Consider the following 25,859-nt stretch of genomic DNA (forward strand, 5'->3'; position numbering starts at 1 on the left):
ATTTTCATATGTTCATCGTTCTGCCTTCTCTGGTTCAAAACAGATGGGTTATGTTTCAGGCACTTTATTGAGGACCAAAAATTTATTGCCAAATTCGCTCCGGTGGAATTTCTCCTTTTCCTACAACCGGGCAATTACAATACTGACAGCTATTAGGAGGTATTATACTTTCTAATTTTGTCAAGTGAGCAGCAGTCACCTGGTTGCCTTTTACAGCCCATAATGTCCATGTGTAGGTGGTGGCCTACCTTTTTAATCACATCATAGCATTATCTCCTGTGCCTTTCACTTTGCTCAGCATCAGAATTTTCCTATCCGCTGCTGCCAAAACTGTGTCCCAATTCCTCTCCAAAAGTATCTCTGGTATCATATATTTGAGGTGCTAGCTTGGGTGTTCCCCTGGGTCAGTGCCTCCTTAAGACTAAGGCTGAGGCCTAGAATCCATGAAATGAACATAATTTCCTAACAGGCCTCAGATATTTTGTTAATTACTATGCTGGTTCCAGGGTACAGGGCTACCTGCTTAGCTGAAACTGGCTGGAGGGGAGACCACCTAGGAACATTATGTATGCCACCGTAATATTCTACAATGGCCTTTTTAAATTTAAGAAATAATTCCTCAGTATGGGCAACCCTTTGCAGGTATTCTCAGCCTTAATCCACACTCAGAGACAACTGAAGGGCTGTGATGCCTCACTATCATAAAGAACGTCTACTTGATTCCACAAGAAGACAGAGAAATCACCAGGTGCATCTCAATGTCACTTTTAACCCCACCAGCAATTTTCTCAACATTTCCCCTCCCCTAGCATTCAATAAACCTTTCATAAAGCCAAGAATGACAAAAACTGGGCCTGATGTGCACTGTTAAACTGAACATTAAATTATAGGTGCTGCCATTTTGTGATGTGGCTCTCTCTGTGTTCATGCACATACGCATTAGTACTCAGGAAGACAGAATACATGATGCCTTAATGAAGTCTACAGTCCTCAGTCTGAAACTGTTCAGTATAGAAATGTTAAGTGCAAGCTCAACCATGGAAAATAAACACATTGGTACCTTGGGTTACAAACACTTTGCATTACAGACTCCACTAACCTGGAAGTAGTACCTCCGGTTAAGAACTGTACCTCAGGTTGAGAACAGAAATAGTGGTGCAGGGCGGCAGCGGGAGGCCCCATTAGCTACAGTGGTACCTCAGGTTAAGAACGGTTTCATGTTAAGAACGGACCTCCAGAATGAATTAAGTTCATAACCAGAGGTACCACTGTAAATTTGCCTCTCTTTCAGTAATTCTGTCAATACATAATGCTCCTGCTCCAACAAACCATGGGTTGTGGCAATGGGAACTCACAACAAACTCAAGCACTCCCTCTTTCCTTTATGGCTTCAGCAAATATTTCCTGGTTTATTTCCTGTCTACAAACTTGGAGGGAGTTTTGTATGGAGCCTTTAAACTAGAGTTTCTGGGGTTGGATGTCAGAGAAGGAGGGAAGAGGGTGTGCTCAAGTTTATTGCTTGTTTCCATTGCACCAAACTATGGTTTGCTGGAGAACATTATGTCCGATCTGAGCCAGTACCTCAGGGTGGGTGAGCACACTTTTCTCTGGATTACTGTAGCAAAGTAAAGTATATTTTACCTGAACCTAAAGGATGAACCTCTGGTAAAGAGAACAGGTTTAGGCTTTGGTTTAGGCTCCTCAAATAATCTGAAGAAGGCATGGTGCTCTACACAGATCTTCCAAAAGGCTTTGCAAAAATCCCGACTGGCCATCAGGAATTCTAGGGTGTCCTGGAAGGAACTCTGAAAGATAATGGTGGGAGATTTAACACTGGAAGGAGAGTGAACATCGTCCAAGTGCAAATGTGGAAATTTCCCTCCACTTTCAACTACACCAACTTGTAAAAAAGGACATTTATATTGCATAAAATTAAAGCAAGCAATATCACTGATCCCTTTATTTTTAGGATTATTTATTTTACGAATGATATGGCTTTTGAATCTACTCAGCATCTACTATGCTTTTCTATATCATACAGTACCTAGACAGAAAAGGACCCTACTGAGAGGCTGAACTATAATTTTGTTATGTAGAATGTAAAACAAGGCAGGTGGTTAGCTCAATTGGTTAAGAGCGTGGTGCAAATAATGCCAAAGTCACAGGTTTGATCCCTGTAAGGGCCAGCTGCATATTCCTGCATTGTGGAGGGTTAAACTAGATCATGATCAAGGTCCCTTCCAACCCTATGATTTTATGATAATGGAACGTAACTTTCCTGAAAAGTCATTATAATGGAATATTATGATGCCCTCCACCTATATCAACATGACTATGTTTCCCTAAAGTAATCATTTCTCTTGCTGACCCACTTCATCTGCCTCAAAGCATTTAATGCCAGCATCAAAACATTCATTTTGTGAATGCTACAAGAGAAGTGACAGGCAATATTTTAGAATGGTGAGAGCTTCCTAAGTAATCACAGCTGAGTGGAAACAAGAATCTGCTGAACTGTCAGTTCCTGATATTCAAATCTAAGAGATAAGACACTAGCTTCCACTCATGTGGTAGGACTGTACCATTTTGGACCACAGGTTTGGGGGTGGGGGACTCCCATGACTAAACAATTCCTCCCACACAGAAAACTAGTTTTCAGAGTTCTAGCCAAGGCTTATTCAGAGTTCTAATTAAGGCTTATTTAAGTCCTCACCTGTAGTCTGAAGTGGCACAGCCCAAAATGCAGGTTTACTAGTTCAGTGAGAACTAGGACTAAGCCTAGTGAACAGAACAGAGTATTTGGAGGTAGTCAATTGTTACATTATTCCCTAGGGAGATCACCAAAATGGGAAAGTGTAACATACACCGGAATCTGATAGGCAGAATTGGAGGCTGATATATAGTGACTTTCCAGGGCTTGACTTTCATAGCCAAGCTGAGATTTAAACCTGGATGTCATGGAGAGCAAGTAGAATCCCTACAATATAGAAATAACAATAATAATAATTTATTAATGTGTCCTTTTGTCCTTCTACGCTGGAGCGGCAATATTCTCTCATCTCACTTCCTACCTCTCCTCACCCTTCCCCCAATCCATTTTACCATCTTCACTGGCCCATTCCTTTCATATTTTACGGCCTCTCCCATGAATCCTCTTCTGAATTTACCATTGGTGGCTTATTTCCAAACCAGGGTACATTTTGTAAGAGGTACTACTGGCAACTGGTTTAATGGGGCAATCTAAGGGAAGAGGAACACCCAAGATCTGTTTGAGATGGAGGCAAGCTCAGCAGCTATGATTGGACTAGCACAGAAAAGGGGTGTCCCAAATGAAGTCAGCAGCGGTCAGGGTGGGAAAAACAAATGTTCATTTCCTATGTCACAGTTCAGAGCCCAGTGAATTAGGCAAGGTATAAGCTCACAACTTTATGCAGAGATAAAGGTGGTTTAAAGAATCCAGTATGAATAAGCTGAATGGAAATAATACATTTTATGCTTTCATCAGGCACCTGCCACTTCAAATTGCCTTGCGCATTCCAGAGACTTACGTTTGCATCTGGCCTCAACTTAATAAGAAAACGCTTTCTCTTAAAGCTCAGTTTTCGAACTTTAGCCCAGTTGAAGGCATTGATTTTGGTGTGACCCTGAATACGAAGAAGAACGGAAAAGAAAAGGTATGAATACGTTTCTTCCCCCAAAACAGGCATTCATTCATCTGCAAAATTAATTTTCAAAACTAACAAAAGGTGCAGTTCACTACACTCAAACTATTTTAATTTAGTCTGCCTGCTTAGCTGCCTAAAACAAATAAGGCAATTCCGCTTTCAGTGGCACAATAAAGGAAACTGAATATAATGACCTATTTCCACTTTCTGCTCAACTAGGCAATTATCATTGCCAGCCTAACTACCATAGAGTTAGGTACCTTAAAGCCTTAAAGCTACCTTAAGGCTTGAACATCCAATAACTATCTGCAAGAGAACTATCTGCAATGGGGCAACTGCCCTAGGGCTTCCCCATGGAAGAGGCCATCTCTACACTGGCAAACAGTTACTATAGGGTACTAGCAGACTGGATCTCACAAGATAGCAGCTATGAGCTGGTATCCTTCTCATTTGCAGTCTAGACTGAACTATGATTAGAGCTTCTCACCTGAAACACCAGAATGCCTGTATGGGCAACTGCCAGGTTTATCTTAGTTCCTTCCCTGTCCTTGGCTGGATGCAATCGGATTCCGTACATTTCCAAACGACGGGCAATCTCAAGCAGCTGGAAATCTGATTCTGCTGGTGTCTGTCCACTGAAGGAATGATAATTGATTTTACACAGGACAAAGAAGGTTTAAAAGAACCGTTAGAGCTTTTCACGGCAGATGTTGTTTCCTGCTCAGACTTGCATACAAAGTCACTGTGAAACAGACCCTAGCACCAATTTGATGGCTTGAAAGACCTAGTACAAATAAATTTCATATCTATTGCATGTCCTTGCATGCTTTGTGACTATCTGCTGGAGCAACAACTGGCACACTAGACTGTGACCGCTAATATTTTAAACACTCAAAGAGTAGTTTCAGGTGTACCAGTGAAGCAAAATGAAGACATGTAACCTTCTCACCCTTCCTGTTCCTCTACAACACAACTTTGTGCATCTTCTCAAACCTGGAATCTCCCAATTAGGAAATGAACCATTTCCCAATGGTGATAAACAAGATTTCTCATTGGCAATTGAATACGATTTTGTAGTTGATGTTATAAATAAATTCTCTCCCCGCCGCCCCCGCAAAAGGTGATGAGTTTATACTATACCCAAACACCTCTGTGAACTCCCAGGAAAAAGTTTTGACCTACACAAGTAGTTAAAACAACACAAAAGGTTTTGCGTGGCTCTATTCACAAACTGGATAAATAAATGTAAAACAAAAGAAGAAACGAGTAAGCTGAGGAAAAACAGAGACTCGCCTTCTTTCCTTTGTGTCCTACTCCAGAGTCTGGTTTTTGTGCTTTCTACTACACAGGTACTTATACATCAAACGTTGTCTTTCTCCCTTTAATTTTTCATCCATCCCCAAAACCACTTCTGCAATGCCTTATTGGAACGCAAAACTTCCATTCTTTCTGCTGTTTGTTATCACCTCTGCCCTCTTTCTCTACTCTGTTATGAAGCCCTGTCTTCTCCTCAAACCTTTCTGCTGGTTTTCTTAGATTATAAATCTGAAGGACAAAAGTCCTGCTTAATAAGACAACAGCACTAAGAATGCCATTACTTAAGCATTGAATAGTAATACTTACATGTGATTACGATGAAATTCCATGATTTTGTCTTCTAATGCTTCTTGCTGAGGTATATACTTGTTCTTTGCTAAGTGTTCACGATCAATGGTTTCATCAAAATCCCCAATCTCAGCTAGGGAGAGGGGGGAAAAGTGCACTCAAATAGCTGAAATGTATGAGGCAGTCTATTCCAATGCAGGTTTATTTATCAGTAAGCTCTACTGAGTTCAATAGGATGCACTCTTAAGTTGTATGGATGCTTATTTTCGAGGTGGAACGAACAGAAAATCCTGAAAGATGCAGTGAGCGGTGAATAACAGAGCACTGTACTTGTGGTCCTGAACATTTCACACAAAGGACTGAAAACAGGGAGGAAGGATACTGAGCTGTAGGGTCTGCTGTCAATTAGCAAGGATCCATTGGGATCAAACCACAGAAGTGAGATTTCTGAGGGTTCAGCAAATTACACAAGCTCCTCTTGAAAACATGCAGCATTTTCCAGCGTATCACAAAGCATGCTGTTCTTTACAGCTGCTTTTCTCAAAAGGCCTGTTTTTCTTCTGTTACAGGACTTCTGTGGGAATAGTAGATGGCAATGTGATGCCCAAAGTAGAAAATCCAGAGGGTGACACCCCAAACAGTGGTTAAACTATGATAATAAATGAAAGAATTGATAATTGGATGCCTTGTGACAACAGCCCAACTTCTGCAGCCTCACCCTGTCCGCTGGTCTGCATTTCTATCCCTAACAGTTTCATCTTACTCAGATGACACATATGAGAAAGGACAGGGAAGATTTGGCACAGTAGATGATAACTAGTTAGCGATACTCTGGAGAGAAAATGCACTGAGAAATGCAGAAACTTTGATGAAGAAAACTAGTGGCATGTGGCTCTCACTGTAGTTCTCTTTCAGGCATTTTTGCTGGCACATGTCACATTTACACTAATGAGGAAAGATGTGTATAAGGTTCTAGTCACACATGGGAGAGCACAGAAAACCACACGCAGGCCCATCAAAACCATATGAAGGTAAACACAACAGAAAATGCCTCACAACAGATACCACCATGAATTAGCTGCTAATCTAGCAGACAAATTATGAAGGGCAAATTCTGCCTGCGCTAACTGAAAGTGAATACTCTAAATCCCACCAGGTGTGTGTGTGATATCTACGTGTGTGTGTGTGTGTGTGTGTGTGTGTGTGTGTGTGGTGTGTGTGTGTGTGATTTATTAATCCCATTTCCATTATACACATTCCAGTGGCAAAGAATATTGAAAGAAACAAGCAAATAGCAATTCCTTCCTGCTTCCATTTTCGCCACAGTATTTTGAAACAAGCTGAAGAAAATGGATGCCACTCAGATACTAGCCCAATGTATCTTTATGAACATACATTTATGGATACAGCAACTGACCTTAATCTATTGAAAATGTATTCATAAGTCAGTATTCTACCTGGGGAACAAGTACCTTATTCTTCAAAATGCAGGAAGGGTTTGGAGATGAGCAAGTTTTACTTACACTGTACGATGTGTGAGATCAAGAGAGCAGCACTGGTGTCGTTACAGGTTAGTCTTCCTTGTGCTAAATCCTGCTTTACCTGCAGTGCAAATAAGTACCTGAAAACACAAAAAGAAAAAGCAGTGGAGGAATGAAGAAGGCTTCCATGGAGTGGCAAGGACATCTGTGAAACTGAAATGTTAACAAGGGGAGATTTAGCAACGATCCCTTCCACTTCGCAAACAAGAGATAACTGCAAAATAATGTAGTGGTTGTATAGTCTTCATTGAATTAATTCTCACCTTTGGAATTATGGGTGTCTGAAACATAAACACACTCTGGATTTCCTGAACTTGCAACTAGTAAAACAACAATTGTCAGCGAAGGGTAGTGGTTGGATTAGGGCCTGGAGTCAAATCTCCATTTAGTTATGACATTCACAGGGCGACTTCAGGCCATTTGTCACCTCTCAGTCTAAACTACCTCACAGGGCTGTTGTGAAGACAGAGCAGAACCAGGTATACCACTACAAGCTTCTGGGAGGAGTGGGGAGAGGCAAGACAGGTAATAAATAAATCTAGTTGTTGCAGGAATTTCACATTTTTAACCACCAAATGATATCCCCGCCTCTTTTAAAACAAACTCATAAGCTATGTAGGCTAACAATTGCACCAGAAAACATTATATCCTATTTATGTTGGATATAGGGCTTTTTTTAAAAAAAGGAAAGAAAAAAGAAACAAAAACTCTACCGAGTGCTTAAGGCACTGTTAGATTGCAGTTTGGCTGACTTATTAAACTAATCTTTTTTAAAAAAAAAAAGTTTAGCATTGCATAAGAGCGTGGCCACTCTCTCTGAAATTTCCACCACATTTTTCTTATTCAGAGAGCAAGTGAGATTTATCTTCTCAGAAGAGGGTATCAGATTAGTCTGGTCTTTGATTTTTTAAAGAACCTGTGCTGCCCTATGTTCCATCTGCTAGTTTCTTCCAGAACTTTCAGGGGTTGCCTATACCTGAAAACCAGCATATTAAAAAAGCAAATGAATAAATGAATAACAACGAGTATTTTCCATTCACTGTTCTTCCTTTTAATATTTGCTCCAGGGCCTTGCCTGCTACTGAAGATAAGCTTCCAGGACTGTTGTTACCTGCCTTTATTGTCTTTCAGGAATATAAACACTATTCTCCACCCATAATCCTACCACTACCAACCCTTCTTACTACGTATTAGTTTAAGAAGCGGGAAATCATGGAGGGAGGGAAATCAGATGAAACAGAAAAAGTGATGCTAAAACTTCAAAGAAGTACAGATAAGTAAGAGCAATTAAAATTACTAATATGCAATGATGGTTCAAAGGTCTATAGTACTGAAACTCAGCATTTGGCAGTAGTAGCAGCTTGCTATAATGCTAGGAGAATTTGAAACAGTAAAACCCTCCCGCTAAAGTATGTAATTTACATATACACTAGAGGTGCACACCCTGAAGATTATACAGTTATAATTCTGTACACAAACAAAAACTCTTTCCCCCCCAATTTTAAAATAGAAAACTCAATACAGAACTGGAATACAGAGAAGCGCAACTAAATTTGTAGGAGGAGGGAGATGTTTATACCTACAACTTGGGCCAGATACTGATTTCATGGTCTCTCGGAACTGGAGAGGACAAACAGGCACCAAAATATAGTGTGAAGACCAAAAGGTGCCCTATAGCCCTCGAACAGCCTTGCACATGAATTATATGTCTACAGCATGTGAGTGTCATGGAAACTGCAGTTACAATGGACAGCCCACACATTTACAGAGGCTTCTAAAATATCACTGAAAGCTGAAGCCACAAATGGCATCTTGCTGCCAAACCAGGAAAGAAGAGGGCCAATCTGTTGAGGTCTCTAGGCCCTTTCCTTGCTATACCAGCCAATGGCCCCATCCAGATTAATGTCAGACCAGGCACTAGAATCCAATTCAAAATGAACGCCTAGCCCCCTGTCATAATCTGGTTTATTTTTTCTTTTCTTCATTCAGCAGTATATCTACATGCATGCTTCAAGTAGCTGTCAATCCACTCCTTTAATGAGGCACAAATGAAAATGGATGGCAGTACTGACCTTGTTAACTCCTCTTGCAGTTGAGCATGATCAGGCGGGAAGAATTTCACCACGAATTTTAGAATCACGTGCTTAGGCCCTAGGGGGAAGAAAAGGGGGGTGGGTGAGAAGAAACCTAAAATTCTGAATTAAGTAGTTTCCTCCTGCTCACACAAACACCTTTGTATGAACTCAGGTGTGACTAGTACCCATCAACCACAATTACCATTGGACACCCATTCACTTTGAGCCAAGACTTATTTTGCCAAAATAATAGCACAAAGACAGCTTTCAACGTTTTCCTGATCCTTGCAGATCAGAATGGCCACCTGCAAGTGTGTGCTGCTGTGTTAAGAACATAGAAAGTTGCCTTATACTGCCATTCTGTTGGCGCATCTTGCTCCCAAACCTGGTGCCCTTCCAGAACGCTTTTGATTACACTCCCATTAGTCCCAGCCAGAACAACTATTCTCCTTTCTTCACAAAATGACAATGAAGCAATCTCAGACCAGAACTCCAAGCCTGAAAGCCCTTTTATTTTTAATAAAACTAAAGGCAGTGTGGACATTTGTGCTCAGATGATCTCTACGTCCGCTGGCAACCGCATAATAAAACAATGGCTAATAGTGTCCCCCTTCCCTACACTTCTTCCATTTTGCTTGCCATTGCCTGATTAAATGCGGAAACTGACCGACCCATGATGGTGTGAGTATCTCAAAATAATTTCTTTAGAACTATATCTAGGGTTGTTCAAACCTGGATTCCAAATGGGAAGGTGTCATCTCTGTAGCTGACACTGCAGAAAGCTATAGAAACTACGTGCTTCATGAAACCAATTTATTTGAAATATGCAGGCAGTTGCGAAATGTGGTGATTGTGCATAGGCTTCTTGAGCAGCCTGTAAGATCATATTCTTGCTACCAGTAACATACAACTCATGATTACTGCACTGTTGTGCGACTGTTATGCTTTATGTATGTTAAGAACACAATACTGGTTTGTGTTTTGAAAATTGCAGGGCCAGGTTTATCCCACCATACTGTCTTATTCATGTTTTTGTACTTTATGTTGTATTGCTGATGCTGTTTATTTGTATGCAATTATATTGTTATACTGGGAAAAAAGAAAGGCCTCAATGAAGACGTGATTTTTAAAAAATATTCTTCCTTAAAGGAATAATTCACTACATGTGGGGAATGCTGGGTGTATGTGTGGGAACATTAACAAAATGCAACACCCGACAACTGAAGTGTATTCAGCCACCTCATCTGCAAAGCTAAGTTCTTAAGGACTGCAGACATAAATTGCAAAACTTGCCTAGCTTCTAACCTTCTTTCTAAAACCACCCCTTGTGACTTGCTGCAATGTTCTGAAGAAAGAGAGAAGTGAGCAAGCACAGATGCACGGGAGTAAGCAAATGGTTTCAATCATTATGGCATATTCTTTTTCAAAGCCACACTGACAGGCTTTGAACCAGGAGAAACTAATGCAACATAAATTAATTCAAGGTGTAAGTCAGCATTCACGTCCATGCATCTAGCCTGTTGTGCAACTGGCAAATAAAGCTGCCAGTGGCTATTGTCAGAACCTAATTTGGATAAGCAGTCTGCTGAACAATTTCGTAAAGTTCTGCTAGAAAGGTAGCATATAAAACACTTCACCATCACAAAGTCAAAACAATACACGGCATTCGAAAGGAACTAGTAGTCCCCTGATCCAGTTCAAGTAAACTATGGTCTGTACTGTTAAGGAAAATGGTTTGATTTCCTGAAATGGGAATGTTTACTTATGTTGAATTGCCATGTATTTTTAGCTTGGTGTTTTTCCTTTGACAGTAGCTCTCATGCAACTGGCTGACAGTGAGTCACATGAGAGAGGCATTCTATTCTGTTGTGACTGTTATTCCTGTAGCTGTCGTTTGACTGTTTTCTTCTCTCTCTGTGTGTGAGGAGAATGGCTGCTGAGAGAGACTTCTCAGGATACTGCTGAGGACAGTGTGTGTGTGATCTGTGTGTACACACACACACAAACACACCATGGACTGGATCTATCCTGTATGTGTTGCGAGAGGTGAGAGTGCACCTTGCTTAGCTTGTCCTGCCTCCAACATTCCTGGCCTTCCACATAGGGGTACAATATCTGAACAGGACCTGCATATATAAAGTCCAATTACTGTATACCTACTTTGCATGCTCAGCAGCCCAGATACAATCTTGGCACTGACCATGCAATCAGGGCCTACATATGTTTAATTTTACATACATAGGCCCTATCAGAATGCTACCACCTGAGCATCCATGGAAGAAGGTGGGTAAAAAGAGACGTCATGCTCTTGCTCTCCACCAAATATTGGAAAGAGCTGAGTTGTTTATGGATTCACGCTTGTCTTATCTATATGAAGCATACTGTCGGTACATACTTCCTCTTTTTTAAATTTTATTCATTTTTCTTTTTCATTCATTACCTACATCTCAATTTCTTAACAAATATTATATAGTCCTCCCTCCCTCCCCTCCAGGGCTTCCCCCAACTTCCGCTTCTGGTTTGTTTCTCTTTTCACCCACTTTGCTATCTCCTAACAGAAAAAGTTATTAATAACACATAACATCAAACCTAAAAACCTAAAAATAAAAGTAGATACACTGTAATATTTCACTATTTTCTAAACATTTTCTAATACTAATAATGTGAATGTTTATTTAAATCCTGCCATCAAGTCTATTGACTTTCTTTGTTTCTGCAAATATAATATAAATGGTTCCCATTCTTACGTACTTCTGATCTGTTTCACGATAGGTTTCAAAAGATCCAACCATACCTAGGGGAAGGAGGGAGAAATGCACACGATCATCTCTGCAAATATAGCAACGCAGTGTAGACAACTAAATTATTTGATACAGCATGCAGCAGTCTTCACCACATTTTAACAGGCAGCCAGTCACCCAGCACACATTTTCCTGCTTTCAGATTCCTCTTTCTCTGCCAAGGGAAACTAAAAGCCTAAACTGCCATTAAACCTCAACCAAAGGGCCCTGAAGTGTATGTAACAAGAAACATTCAAAAATGTAAAGACCATGGCAAAACCTCAACTAGTAGTGGAATGAACAGTCACAAAAACCTCCCATTGAAAAATGGGACAAGGCTGTTAAACTACTTAATGCTGTGGGTGGGGGTGCATGGCCGTTCTTAGTTGGTGGAGCGATTTGTCTGGTTAATTCCGATAACGAACGAGACTCTGGCATGCTACTTAATGCTGTGAGGGTGGTACAGCTGCTACTCTCCTGTAGCTCTATTCCACGCTTCTTAGGTAATTTGGGAATATAGAAAGCACACACAAAGGGTGAGGATCATGGCAGTGTTAGACACCCAGAGTAGTGACCAAAGAGAAAAGCTAAATGATCTTATCCCTCCATTGTGGCTTCTGCCACTCTGATCAGTCCCTGGGCTAGGTGGCTTGCTGGTCAATTAGATGCATCGCTTACACAAGCTGGTTCTAGCCTTCCCTGTTGCAGAAGGCAACTGAGGAAAACAGCATGGGACCTTTGGCTTGATGCAGCAGGGCTCTTATGTGAATTCCTCTGCTATCAAAGCGGCATCCAATAATTCCATAGGGAGAGTAGTAAACATGCAGCTTTCATAATATAAAGGCTATTTGGCCTGAGCAACATTTGATGATGCTTCCACAAATTCCTGGTGCATGAATGAAAGCTGAACACACCTGGAAAGTTAAGATACAGGTGAAGCTGACCATCTTTACAAAACAGATAACAGGTTCAGTCTTTAATACTATCCACAGTTACCAGGGAGTAAACCCCACTGAATTCAATGGGACTATCTTCTGAGCAGATGTGCACAGGACTGTGATATCAGTAACATGTCATATTAATATTAATAGAATATACTATGCTTGGTTGGGTTTAGATGCAACTTTTATATCACAATCCAATACTTGTCTACTCAAAAGTAAGTCACAGTAGCTTACTCCCAAATAAATAGGTATAGGGCTGCAGCATTAAATGAGCATGCATTTATTTAAAAATAAATAAACATATAAAATATGTTTCTTACAAAAAGGAAATTTACCTTTCTCCTGGAAATGAACTATTTAAAAAACAGGCTTTAGAAAGAATTACAGGTGACTCTTTGGGGATAGTACGTAAAGCCCAAAATCACATACAATAAAAACACATGGGGTTCCGCCCCCTTCCCCTTTTATTTTTTTCAAATTTTGCAAAGTATGTAGTAAAGCTGAATGCGCAGAAGTTAAATGAGCATAAGCTGCGAGTTACCTGTACGCATATTTGTTAAGTGTGACCTTGAGCAGCTGTAAATTATGCAAAGGCAAAACTCATTTCCAGTGTCCTTGTTACAGAAGCATAGCCCCAGGAGCCACATTTGAAGAAAACCCAAAAAACCTGAGAAATATTTAAATTATTCAGTCCCCCCCCAACCATTTTTATATTATTAAAGAGCTAAAATAGCAATTTAACAAAGCCATTTTTCATTTCAAGGTTCTTTTCTTAAGCACATGAAAATGTATAAATAATTCCTTTGAGATGCAATTTGAAAAGCAAGCTTTTTTTAAAACCGTATTTTTGCTAGCCAATAAAAACCTTTAAAGCGCTGGTCATTTATTTGTTAGCAACATCTTAATGTTTGACGGCATTCCATTAACTCTACATCTTGTTTTTTCAGCTTCACATTTGGCACAGTGAAGAATGTTGTGCACTGCCAATTTCCTAAAGAAAACGCGTAACTAAGCTACAAATGACTGGGCATCCTGCACAGGAGGAGGTAACTGTGCCTTGTTATTTTTCGCACAGAGATTACAACTGGAAATGGGTAAGAAGCAACTCAGGTCAGACTCTCCTTGCCAGCAATATGTGAATTCATTCCAGTCAAAAGGGTAGTATTAGGAAGCCATTGCCAAGCTACAATAGGTGGTCCAATTTTTCTAGCAATACTCTGCTAGCAGAGATAAACCAATGAATGGACAAAACAAATGCCATTTACTGGAACGTGGTTTGGACAAAGATATTGCAGATTATATGGAGACTATTCAACATTCATCATCTATATATAAAGACAGCAGCTTTCTTGTTTTAACCAACTTTTTGATAGAGCTTATGATTCTGTTATGCTAATAACAAATCTGTACACAAATTACCATATTTTTCGCCCTATAGGAAGCACAATTCCCCCTCCAAAAATGAAGGGAAAATGTGTGTGCGTCCTATGGGGCGAATGCAGGCTTCAGGAAGCTATCCGCAAGCCTTGGGAGCCCGGCGCGACTTCCCGCCAGGCTCCCCAGGCTTGCAGACAGCAGCCTGCAGCCCGAAACCCGGGGAGCGCAGCGGAGCGCGCCCCGGGCTTCGGGCAGATATCCTCAAGCCTGGGGAGCCCAGCGGGAAGTCGCGCCGGGCTCCCCAGGCTTGCGGATAGCAGCCTGCATCCTGAAGCCTGGGGAACGCTGAGCAGCATGCCCTGGGCTTCGGGCAGATATCCGCAAGCCTGGGGAGCCCAGCGGGAGTTCCCGCCGGGCTCCCAAGGCTTGCAGATAGCAGCCTGTTCTGGGGGCTGGGGTCGGGGGAAGCTCAGGCTTCCCCCGCCCCAGCCCCGTGCCGGGGGGGGGTAATTTTTTTTTCTTTATACCCCCCCCAAACTAGGTGTGCCCTATGGGCCGGTGCGCCCTATAGGGCGAAAAATACGGTACATGTTCACATGCAGTTCCGAAACATGTGGAAGTTAGCACTAAGGAGAGGGGCTTTTCTGCAGTGGTATCCCAACTCTGGAATACCCTCCCTAAAGAGGTAAAGTTAGTGCCAATTTCACAATATGTTTAGGTGCCAGGCTATTTTCCTAACCATTAAAAAGGTTGTGCAGTGTGTCTGCTTTTACTTTCTATATTGTTCTGTTGCATCTCAGTATGCAATTTACTCTGAAGGCTGTTATTTGATTGTTTATGTACTCTGAATAATTTTATGTCTATTGTACACTACCCTAGTGCCTTCGGAAGACAGTTTAGAAATACTTTAAATAAATAAAATAAATAAAAACTACACCCAGCTGCATATGCCCAGTTTTGTTTTTCTTCCTCTAGTACCAGAACAAGAAAACTGGGAAGCATTTTAAATGCAACTGCTTGCAAGCCCACTCCCATGATTTTTTTTTACGCTGACAAAATATGCATATAAAATGCTTCTTCACATACCATGATTTTTTTATGATCCAGATACTCAAGGCCAAAATAGTCACCTTCAACAAGGTTCAGGTGAGTGCAGACTGCATCCAGCAAAACCTTCCCTGGTGCTCTTTGCTGTAATTAGAAACAACAAAAGGTTACACGCTGTACTTCCACATGAAAAGAAAAATAAGTTATAAATCCAGTTTCCTTGGTGAGCACAAAATGCAATTAATTTATAGTTAGGTGTTCAATTGAAGGAAAAGCAGTAGCTATTTTTATTTGGATGCCAAAGTGTTTGGGAGTACTGACTCGGTTGTGGATCTTTTTATTATTTGTATTGTTGCAAGGATTGTTGAAACTGAGATGGGCAAGAACTGGCCCAGAACGCTCGTTATGTGTCCAACTTCTTTATAACAAGCCACTCTGTGCTCAATATTCATTTCTGCACTTATTCTGATTAAGAAAGGTAGATGATTATTGTTAATAGGTTTGTATGGCCATTCTCAAAGTTCAGCTTGTAACCATTTCCACAAAACCGCACCGCCATTTTTCTTTACAAATCCGTATCTTTATAGTTTCAAAAGCCACACCACTCGAGCTCGATAAGATACACACACTGGACCGAAATGGAAGCATCAGCTTCCTGTTCTGCCTTCCCTCAAGTAGCAGCATCAGAATAAATTATGCAAAACAGTAAAAACAGCAGAGTAACTACTACACTGTGCGAAAGAAGAAATGCAAATATGCTTAAACAAACCAGGATGCAAAATCCAAGTGTTATCTTCCAATGAATTTAGGAATCATTTTTGATCTGATTATGCATGCAGCCTTAAAAATAATGAAAAATAAGGCCCACCACCACACCCAGCTCCTGGCAAAGCACAACTTGTGTATTGAGACCTAGAAACCTCCCCCCTAAATCAATTCACTTGACTCAAATTTTGGTTTGGTTTATGGTAGAATACAGGCCACAACTTTATTGATTACAGAAATTGATTGGTTGCATAGGCTCTGGTCCGATTAGCTCCCTGCCATGCAGGTAGCGCTGACCAAGGCTTCCAGCATAGGTCAGCCAAGGGTGAACACCTGGACAAGTGGAAAGCCGGGAACGGGCTAACTCTGCCACCCAAATGTACCCCTGTACTCAGGCATGGGCACAACCCCCCCTCAGGGGTTGACCAAACCATCGAGTCCCTGGATTCCTTTAACAGAATACCCTTCACATAGGGATAGCGAGAGCGTTCTCCCATTCCTATCACCTGAACCAGAGCCTATCCACAACCTTACAAGTTGTGACAATTTGCTACACAGCAGGCAAAACCCAAATGGCAACAGCCAATCAGCCAAGTGGGGAAAATTCCTGCCGTGCCCCTGTCCCAACGACAGACGACGGCATAGCAAGGTCAATCAAAAAATGCCCTAAAAGTAGGGAGAGGTGGGTGGGTGTTCCGAATGCACGCGCCGAAAGAGGAAGCTCTGGGTCACGTGCATGGGCATAAATAGGTCCCTCGAACCGTTTGTGTTAAGTTGTGGGTGAACATATCAGACGACACAGCGATTCTTCAAACAGCTCTTGTTTATTCACAGGCCGGAACAGAACTGAACTGAAGGGTTCAGCCAGCCTGCTTATATAGAGCTCCACTAGAATGCAACAGCAACCATTTTCTGTAACTATCCAATCACTGAACGTCACTTTCGGTCCCTTATTTGCATATGTGGACCTGAACTATCTACAGTATCCCCCTGCTGGCCCAGGGTGAGAACTTCAGTACATAACACCTTGGACTGTGTCCCATTGGCCAGATTGTACCCAGTTTCGAGGTACCTACTAATCGGGTGTTGTGGCTGTCCAATTGTACCCACCCACAACACAGGGTGTCGGTTTCCCAGGTCTCACCGCAATACGTGCCCTCTTTAAGGGAGGACCCGATTTCTGTGCAGAAACAGGCAAGCAAATGGTAACTCGGGCTGGACGTGAGTAGTCTGTTCGTCCCTGTGCTGGCATCTCTGTGACCTAGGCAACGAAGGTGACAGCAACACCTCTGAACTGGACTGAGCACCTGACTTCTCCTGAGAGGATGGGCTGGGGTGTGCCTTTGCAATGCTGAGGAGCGGTACTGAGATGGAAGCTGAAGAGAGAAACAGGAGCTGGGATGAAGTGGGTGGGCAGAGCAGGGTTCTGGGTGACTACCCCGGGATCTGACTCACCCGTAACTCTCTGGGACGCACCCCATCCCCAAACCACAGAGCCCTTCTCCAGGGTCATCAGCAATTTCAGGCTCGAGAAACTGTTGACCTTTCTGGCTTCAGATATATAAGTCCCACTGTGCTCAGTTGGGCTTAGTTTTTTTCCTACGTGTGTTTAGCGTTACCGCCTAAGTTATGTGTTCAGCATTCTTCATGTCTGCTAGTCACTTCCACTCTGCTCAGTCTCGGTCTCTCCCCCCACCCTGCCAAGCTTGGAACAAGGATATATATTCTTCTTTCATTAGAAAAGCTCAGGGTCTCCAATAGCTTTAACATTTGCTTGACCCTAAAGAAGTTCTCAATCAATAAACAGATTATCTTCTTCTATGGTCAAGAACTGTGTGTACCTCATTCTTTGAGATGACCTTTCAATAAGGAAGTGGCTGAAGGAGAAAAATGTTCAGCAATGTTTACAGAACCCATGTCCTGGAAGGTTTTGTTTTTTAATCCACTGCTTCTTTGAGCAAACTGATCCTTCTAATTTAAAGATATTCTTCATCAGCCCAGTTAGACACTGCTATCAACACAGTTTTTAATCCACCTCAAGTGATTTTGGATTATGATTTTGTAAGCAAAGTTTCTCATAGGCTACTGAATCCCTTGCACTCCAATAAAGCTCTTATAACAAAATAGAGGTTTCGTAGGGTTTTAAAGTATCCCAGTCAGCCATTTTTCCAAATGGAGATAAAATCTAATTTTATTTAATAACAAAATGGGATGCAGGCATTAACACTGATTGGCTCCAAATATTTCATTACTTGTTCTTTCCACATTATCTGATACTTTTATCATTAATCACTGTGCCTTTTCTCTCACTGTGGAGTAATGTTTGTTTTCTTTTTTTTACCCCAAGCACAGAACCTTAAGAGTCGTCTTCAACACCTCTTTCTTTTTCTTCTTTTCTTCAGACTTTCCATACCTACTTTTTAAACATTACAAGTTCTTTCTTTCCTCAACGTTTAATTATTGCAATTCTCCCCTGCCCTAGTTTGGTTCTTTCTCTGCTTCATTACTGTTCAGATGCTACCAATGTGAAAGGTTCATTAATGGCGCTCCCAACACACAGTTCAGCAACGGGCTTTCTATTAATCCAAGTGAAGAGAGGGCTGGGAGAATCAAACCCAAACTCCATTCTTAATTCTACTACTCGGTTGGGTTTTTCTGAATCTCATTTTGATCACATTGATCATTTTATTGCACGTCCTACATTTGCTTCTCTTTGCTTGCTGGCTTCTATTTAACTTTGTACAGAATCTAGTTTTGAGGCAGTTTTCATTATTCTAACTATCGTTCAATCACCTTTTTCAGGAATTACCTTGTCTGTAGAATCATTTTTAAATATAAAACACCAAATGTCTCTTGTTATTAGTAACTTGAGAATGAAAATCATTTGAAAGGAAACAAGTTCTGTTTGCTTACCTGCCCATGAGTGCGTTACATTTTTTTAAAAAAGTTTTTAACAATATTGCTTAAAAATGAAAGTTGTATGTAATGAGAAGGGAGTTTTTCCTCTCTTCTCCTGAACCTTAAGAATTAATTTTCAGCTTGATGACAAAGCAATCCAGTAGCCAGCATTTAGAAGTCCACAAACATGAATTCAATAACTGTGTTTTTCTCATGAAACTGGTCCAGGGAAGTAATATTGACTCTGGAAATGAAGGTCCCATTTAGCTATCATTAATAAAAGCTACTACAGTGATATCTCTGGTTATGTACTTAATTCGTTCCGGACGTCCGTTCTTAACCTGAAACTGTTTTTAACCTGAAGCACCACTTTAGCTAATGGGGCCTGCTGCTGCTGCCACCACGCCGCCAGAGCACGATTTCTGTTCTCATCCTGAAGCAAAGTTCTTAACCCAAGGTACTATTTCTGGGTTAGCAGAGTCTGTAACCTGAAGCGTATGTAACGTGAAGCGTATGTAACCCGAGGTACCACTGTACATATGTTTTTTAAAGCCAGCTAAGTTAGTGGCCTTTATAACATATTGCGTGTCGAGGTCCCCAAGGCCACCCCAATAACTCACACATCACACAGAATTTTTTGTTTAAGATTTTTGGCATAATTTTGGCCACAACTTTATTAACATACAAATTTGTGAGTGGTTGCTTGGGCATTGGTTGCAACTATCTGCCCCCACCATGGGGGACAGACTGACATTCCGCACGATGCAAAAGTCAGAATAGGGGAATACACTTGGGGGTAGCGACGGAGCAGGGAACCTGCCCTCGCCCCAAATGCAACCAGGAGCTCATTGCTATGGCCCGAGCCCCCTTGACATAGTGGACAAGCAATAGTTAGCCCCCAATTCCTTTAATGGAATCCCTTGCAGCAGCAGCAGCATTAGAGGGGCAGGCACTCAACCTACCAAGGGCAGGCACTCAACCACTGCCCCTCAACCAACCAAACCATAAACCAATGCCTAACCGCAACCTTACAAGTTGTGACGATTTGCTACGCAGTAGGCAAAAACCAAATGGCCCCAGCCAATCAGCCAGATGGACAAAATTCCTACCGGGCCCCTGCCCCAAGAGCAGACGACCCCATGACAGGCTTAGCAAGGTCAAAGCGAACAACCGTAATTCTAAGGAGGGGGGGACGGGCAATCCGATGCACGGTCGAAAAGAGGAAGCCCTAGCCTCGTGCAAGGAGTTTTAGCATTTCTGGCTGTCAATCAACAAATGGCAACATTAACTTCTTCCCAACAACAAGGGAAGCCCCAATCGCATCAGTGGCCAACGATCAATTAGCCCGCCCCCAACTTTGGAGTGTCCTGGCGGCCCCCACCGTAACACGTGCTCTCCACGAAGGAGAACACGCTTTGTGGGAATGGATCTCATGGTCAAAGAGTAAATCTTGAAAACATCTTGCCATTATTTTGAAGTAACATGCAATTCAAATGAACAAGCAACTCTCTGAATGCAACCAACTGGAGGTGATCCAGCATGCCAAGTCAGTGTGTGAGTTTGTGTGCACACAGAGAGGACTTTTTCTATGTAATAGAACTCACAGACCCCTGAAGTGTCCCTATTTTCCAGGGACTGTCCTGGATTTACAGAAGCCTTCCCGGTTTCTGATTTGATCCTGGAATGTCTTGCTTTTCCTTAGGACGTCCCTATTTTCGTCAGAGAAATGTCGGAGCATATGCAACTCACGAGCAAAGGAGATAACTAACCATACAACCTTTAGAAGACATCTGAAGGCAGCCCTGCCTAGGGAAGTTTTTTTAATGTTTAATGCTTTATTATGTTTTTATGTATGTTGAAAGTTGCCCAGAGTGGCTGGGGCAACCCAGTCAGTTGGGCGGGGTATAATATTATTATTATTTTGGAACAGGGCATCCTTATTTTCATTGGTGAAATGTTGGAGAGTAGGAACTCACTGATGTGGAGTACCATCACCGTTTCTTTTGCTATCCATGGCAGCCATTTTGTGCTGGTACCCACAGAACTTCTATCAATGTATGAGTACTGGCACCTCATTTATTTATTTTTTAAGCACTGTGTGTATACTCAGAAACACCTGAGCTACTTACAAAGCAATCTCCCCCCCCCCTCTCTCTCGTGTGTGTGTGTGTGTGTGTGTGCAGAAGGGGAGTTTGTTATCACTAATGGCTTATACATTACAAGGAAGTAAGGAACAAAGCTTGACAGAGGTCATTTTGATGTACCTTATAGAAGTAAAGGTATCATCATAAGCTAAACTACTGACAATTTTTTGTCTTTAATGGTACCTCCAAAATTGGCACCTGAGGCAGGATGCCTAACTGCTAGATGGTACTAAAACAAGTACAATGAGGTTATGCAGCAACACATAAAGTGGTACTTGTGTATCCCAACAGCAGTGAAATTTGTTAAGCTCTAGGAGGCCACATGCATAATTTCACCCAGTCTAATTTTTAAATGATATATACCGGTATATATTTTTCAAATGGCTAATTTCATAACGGGTGTATAAAGTTAAACAAAGATCTGGCATTATTTCTTCCCCACCCCCTTTTGCAAGTACTGAATGAAGTGCATCTCCCCCCACCCCACCCCAAGCCTCCAAGCTATTCAAAAGCACACTGTGTCCCTTGTTTCTTCGCAGGGGTTGAAACGAGGTTCAGAATGCTCATTAAAAGTACTTCAGATTGAATTTCATAGTCCACAATTTCTGCAGAGCAGCATAATAGTACCATTCAGATTAGTTTAGCTATGCAGCAAACACTGCGTAATGAGGTATTGGCAAACTCCAACCCTCCCCACTCCTGCCCCCAAGATGTGCCTCCAAAGTTGGAAGGGAGAATAGGTCCAGTTTTACCACCATGCATTCATTTTATAGACAGTTTGTGACTTGACAGCATGCTCACAAATAATCTCTGCAGGTTTTGGTGTTAACCTTTTTCCCCTCTAATGCCTGAGTTTTTCCTTTATTCAATTTTATTATCAAACTACCCTTTACCGAATTCATCAATACATAACACTAATCAAATTATCAATGGAAGTAATAGGGCATTTACAGTCATATAGTTCTATAGCTACAGACAGACACTGTGCAGATAACCTGACAGCCACTGAAAGCAGCTGCCGCCATGTGACTCCTGCTCCTCTCTCTCCCCTCCAGTGTTAACAACCAATAAGTAAATAAGTACCATGATGTGATATCCCTGTCTGTTGATATCAGGCAGGTGCCTTTTACCGTTTCGTTTTGACGCCTGCTGAAGACATTCTTATTTAGCCAAGCCTACCCAGATATTTAGGGACACGGGTGGCGCTGTGGGTAAAACTTCAGCACCTAGGACTTGCCGATCGTATGGTGAGCTCCTGTCGTTCGGTCCCAGCTCCTGCCCACCTAGCAGTTCGAAAGCACTCTTAAGTGCAAGTAGATAAATAGGTACCGCTTTATAGTGGGAAGGTAAACGGCGTTTCCGTGTGCTGCGCTGGTGCAGGCTCGCCAAAGCAGCTTTGTCACGCTGGCCACGTGACCCGGAAGTGTCTCCAGACAGCGCTGGCCCCCGGCCTCTTAAGCGAGATGGGCGCGCAACCCCAGAGTTGGTCACGACTGGCCCATACGGGCAGGGGTACCTTTACCTTTTTACCCAGATATTGGGACATGGGTGGTGCTGTGGGTTAAACCACAGAGCCTAGGACTTGCTGATCAGAAGGTCGGCGGTTCAAATAACTGCGACGGGGTGAGCTCCCATTGCTCAGTCCCTGCTCCTGCCAACCTAGCAGTTTGAAAGCACGTCAAAGTGCAAAGTAGATAAATAGGTACCGCTCCGGCGGGAAGGTAAACAGTGTTTCTGTGCGCTGCTCTGGTTCGCCAGAAGCGGCTTAGTCATGGTGGCCACATGACCTGGAAGCTGTACGCCGGCTCCCTCGGCCAATAAAGCGAGATGAGCGCCGCAACCCCAGAGTCGGTCACGACTGGACCTAATGGTCAGGGGTCCCTTTGCCTACCCAGATATTTAGAAAGCTTGTATGAGTTTGTGTGCTTTTAATCAGCTTCACCTGTTACTCCTTATTTGAATCAGCAAGCGTATGCATTGGTAATCTCGATGCTGGACTACTGCAATGTGCTTTACACGGGGCTGCCCTTAGGCCCAGCCTGGAAGCTCCAGTTGGTGCAGAATGCAGCAGCTAGACTACTGATGGGCTCAAACATCTGGTGGTATATGACATCTCTGCACTCGCTGCTCATATACTACTGGGTCAGGCTCAAGGTTTTTATATTAATATAAAAGGCCCTGAACAATTTGGGTCCAGGATACCTTAAAGCATGTGTTGGCAAACTAAGGCCCGCAGGCCAGATCAGGCCCAATTGCCTTCTAAATCTGGCCCATGGACGGTCCGGGAATCGCTGTGTGGATTGCCAGCACACACGTTCTTTCCCTCTCCCTCACACGGCACTGGCGTTGCCTCCTCCCTCCAGGTTTCTCCCTGGCCTGCCTAGAGGAGGAAGGGGGCTGGGCTTTGTTGGTGCCAGCCCCTCTCCAGAGCCCTTTTGCGCACCACTCATCATCACGCCGCCAGCCCCTGCCACTTGCAAGACACAGGAGCCGCGGTTGGCTGAGCGTCCCTCTCGAGCGGTCGCCATTTAAAGCAGCCCCTTTCCGGAGCCCTTTCGCATGCCACTCATCGTCCCTCGTTCATATTTTTCCCCCAAAATATAGTCTGGCCCCCCACAAGGTCTAAGGGACAGTGAACCAGCCCTCTACTGAAAAAGGTTGAAGACCCCTGCCTTAAAGACTGGCTGCACTATTATATCCCAACTCAACCACTGCAATCAGGAGAAGTACCATTCGTTGGAGCCCGTGCTACAGAGGCCAACTTGTCTTCAAGGAGAAGTGAGCTGCTTAGTGTTGCTGATCCCAAACTACAGAGTACTCTTCCAGCAGAAATTCACCAGGCATCTTCACTACTAACTTTCAGGCATCTCTTGATGAACTTTTAACACAGCAAGGTCTATGCAGTTGTTTATATTAATAAAACAGAGCAGTGTTCCCTTAGAAAAACATGTCTCTGCGCACTAAAAAATGCATTCCTTTGTGATTAAAATAACTGCTTTTGTTTCACGGTGTTATTTTTAAAATGATTGTTAAATTATATTACCTGTTTTACAAACTCTTTTCTTCGTTCGGATGAAATTAAGGGGTAAAAGGATCTGACAGCAGAACACACACTGCGAATTAATCAAATTATTTCTGACCTTTCCCCACACACATGAGTTTCATATGCCTGGAATTAAACTTTGAGAAATGACCTTTTACAGACTGCAGGCTGCTGAACAAGAACTCAAACTTAGAATCTGGATTTAAAAAGAAAAAAATGAAGGGTTGGCTAAAAAAAAGTTTGCCTCATGGAAGCTCACAACTGGCAATTAAAAACAAACTGGGCGGTACTAAGGATGTAATAATCCAAATAATTTCAGAGAATTAAGCAGTTGATTGATTTCTTTGCAGGCTACTACAGTGGTACCTCGGGTTACATACGCTTCAGGTTACAGACTCCGCTAACCCAGAAATATTACCTCAGGTTAAGAACTTTGCTTCAGGATGAGAACAGAAATCGTGCGGCGGCGGCACGGCAGCAGCAGGAGGCCCCATTAGCTAAAGTGGTGCTTCAGGTTAAGAACAGTTTCAGGTTAAGAACGGACCTCCAGAACGAATTAAGTTCTTAACCCGAGGTACCAGTGTACAGTTAAACTGTGTGTTTTAATGGCAGTCCCAAGTCTAGAAACCCAGCCTGCCATTTGACAGCAGCAAAGCAGTGTGAGGGGGACACAGTTTGGAATGAAGGAGTGCCAGGAAAGAAGGGGGGACCTTTAACATTCTCCACCTGATGCTTTACCCAGTGCAACCCCTTCCCCCAGCTGGAATTGTGGATGAGGCTTTCCTCAGAGCAAAGCAGTTGGGGTGAGGAGTTTAAGAGGGGAAAACTGGGCAGAGGAAAAGATCCCCAGTGCAAATTTTGCTTCTTTCATTTTCCCTGCAGCTTTGCCAATGATTGCTGCCTAGTTTGGCCCTTGGCTAAAAGAGGCATGATGTTGCTTGCTTGCCAGGCTTAACGACTACTATTGCTGCTAATGCTCCTACAATTCAAAGCAGAGAAATCTCTTTCCCCTATAAGGCCTAGCAGGTTTCTTCCATGCATACTAAACACTGAGGCACGAAAGATATTTCATACCGAAAGGATGAGTTGCCGAAATAGTTTTCACAGCACACTGCCATATAAAAACCAAGGAATCAGAAGCGAGGATTGCCACCCGCCCAGTGCTTCACATCTTGCTGGTATCTTGAGACACATTGTTTGTCTTGAGGCACAATGGAAGAGACACACCTCCCAGCGGCCATATCTCCTGTGGTCACTGTTGTGGATGCTTCACATATTTTGGGAATAAACCCAACACTGGGTACTGAGGTCTGATAATAAAATACTGGGGGGTCCCACTCATGAGACCCTCTGAGGGACAGACAACTTTCACTTCACCTTGCAAGCTCCTGTATCTATTGAAATTCTGTTCTTGAGGCTGGGGGACACTGGAGCAGTGTGGAAAGTAGCAGCAGGGGGGCTACAAAGGGAAGAGAGAGGAGTCAGCAAAAGTTGCCTACTTCCTCCTTTTTTCAGTGGGAGCTTACACTGAATTTTAGTCTTTTCTGTGAATAAAAGAATCTTGTGGTCAGGGCTGATGGAATCTGTAGTCCATGGGTAGGCAAACTAAGGCCCGGGGCCCGGATCTGTCCCAATCGCCTTCTAAATCTGGCCCAAGGATGGTCTGGGAATCTGCATGTTTTCACATTAGTAGAATGTGCCCTTTTATTTAAAATGCATCTCTGGGTTATTTGTGGGGCATAGGAATTCGTTCATATATTTTTTCCTAGTCCGGCCCCCCACAAGGTCTGCGGGACAGTGGACCGGCCCCCTGCTGAAAAAGTTTGCTGACCCCTGCGTCTAACAACAGCTGTGGGGACATTTGTTCTCCATCTCTACCCTAGGGCCTATGAAATAATAATGAATGATCGTTAACAGTCTCATGGAGTACGTTCCTGCAGGGTTTTCCAGCTGTTACGGAACATGGGAGAGTGGGGCA

The 25,859-nt window shown here is 42.7% G+C and overlaps 1 protein-coding gene and 2 long non-coding RNA genes across 8 annotated transcripts in view; 2 read left to right on the forward strand and 1 right to left on the reverse strand.

The window, feature by feature from the left end:
* FARP1 (FERM, ARH/RhoGEF and pleckstrin domain protein 1) overlaps positions 1–25,859 on the reverse strand; it is a 188,656-nt gene that overhangs the window by 60,266 nt on the left and 102,531 nt on the right. For all 6 annotated transcript variants that reach the window (XM_081002981.1, XM_081002980.1, XM_081002979.1 and 3 more), the window contains exons 3-10: positions 15,071–15,175; positions 11,635–11,677; positions 8,881–8,959; positions 6,791–6,888; positions 5,286–5,400; positions 4,150–4,297; positions 3,546–3,641; positions 1,642–1,805 (exon numbers count right to left, since the gene is read on the reverse strand). In XM_081002981.1, coding sequence (XP_080859107.1) covers positions 1,642–1,805; positions 3,546–3,641; positions 4,150–4,297; positions 5,286–5,400; positions 6,791–6,888; positions 8,881–8,959; positions 11,635–11,677; positions 15,071–15,175 — 848 coding nt within the window. The remainder of the gene's footprint in view (positions 1–1,641; positions 1,806–3,545; positions 3,642–4,149; positions 4,298–5,285; positions 5,401–6,790; positions 6,889–8,880; positions 8,960–11,634; positions 11,678–15,070; positions 15,176–25,859) is intronic.
* The window catches only part of LOC308475980, a 1,233,414-nt gene that overhangs the window by 24,041 nt on the left and 1,183,514 nt on the right, over positions 1–25,859 (forward strand). The window lies entirely within an intron of this gene.
* On the forward strand, positions 10,344–14,033 carry LOC308475881. Its single transcript, XR_013985474.1, has 3 exons — positions 10,344–11,166; positions 11,656–11,898; positions 13,555–14,033. It is a non-coding gene; the product is annotated as an uncharacterized lncRNA (long non-coding RNA).

The sequence above is a fragment of the Podarcis pityusensis genome, assembly GCF_964106645.2.
Source record: "Podarcis pityusensis genome assembly, chromosome: 4".
Lineage (NCBI taxonomy): Eukaryota > Metazoa > Chordata > Lepidosauria > Squamata > Lacertidae > Podarcis > Podarcis pityusensis.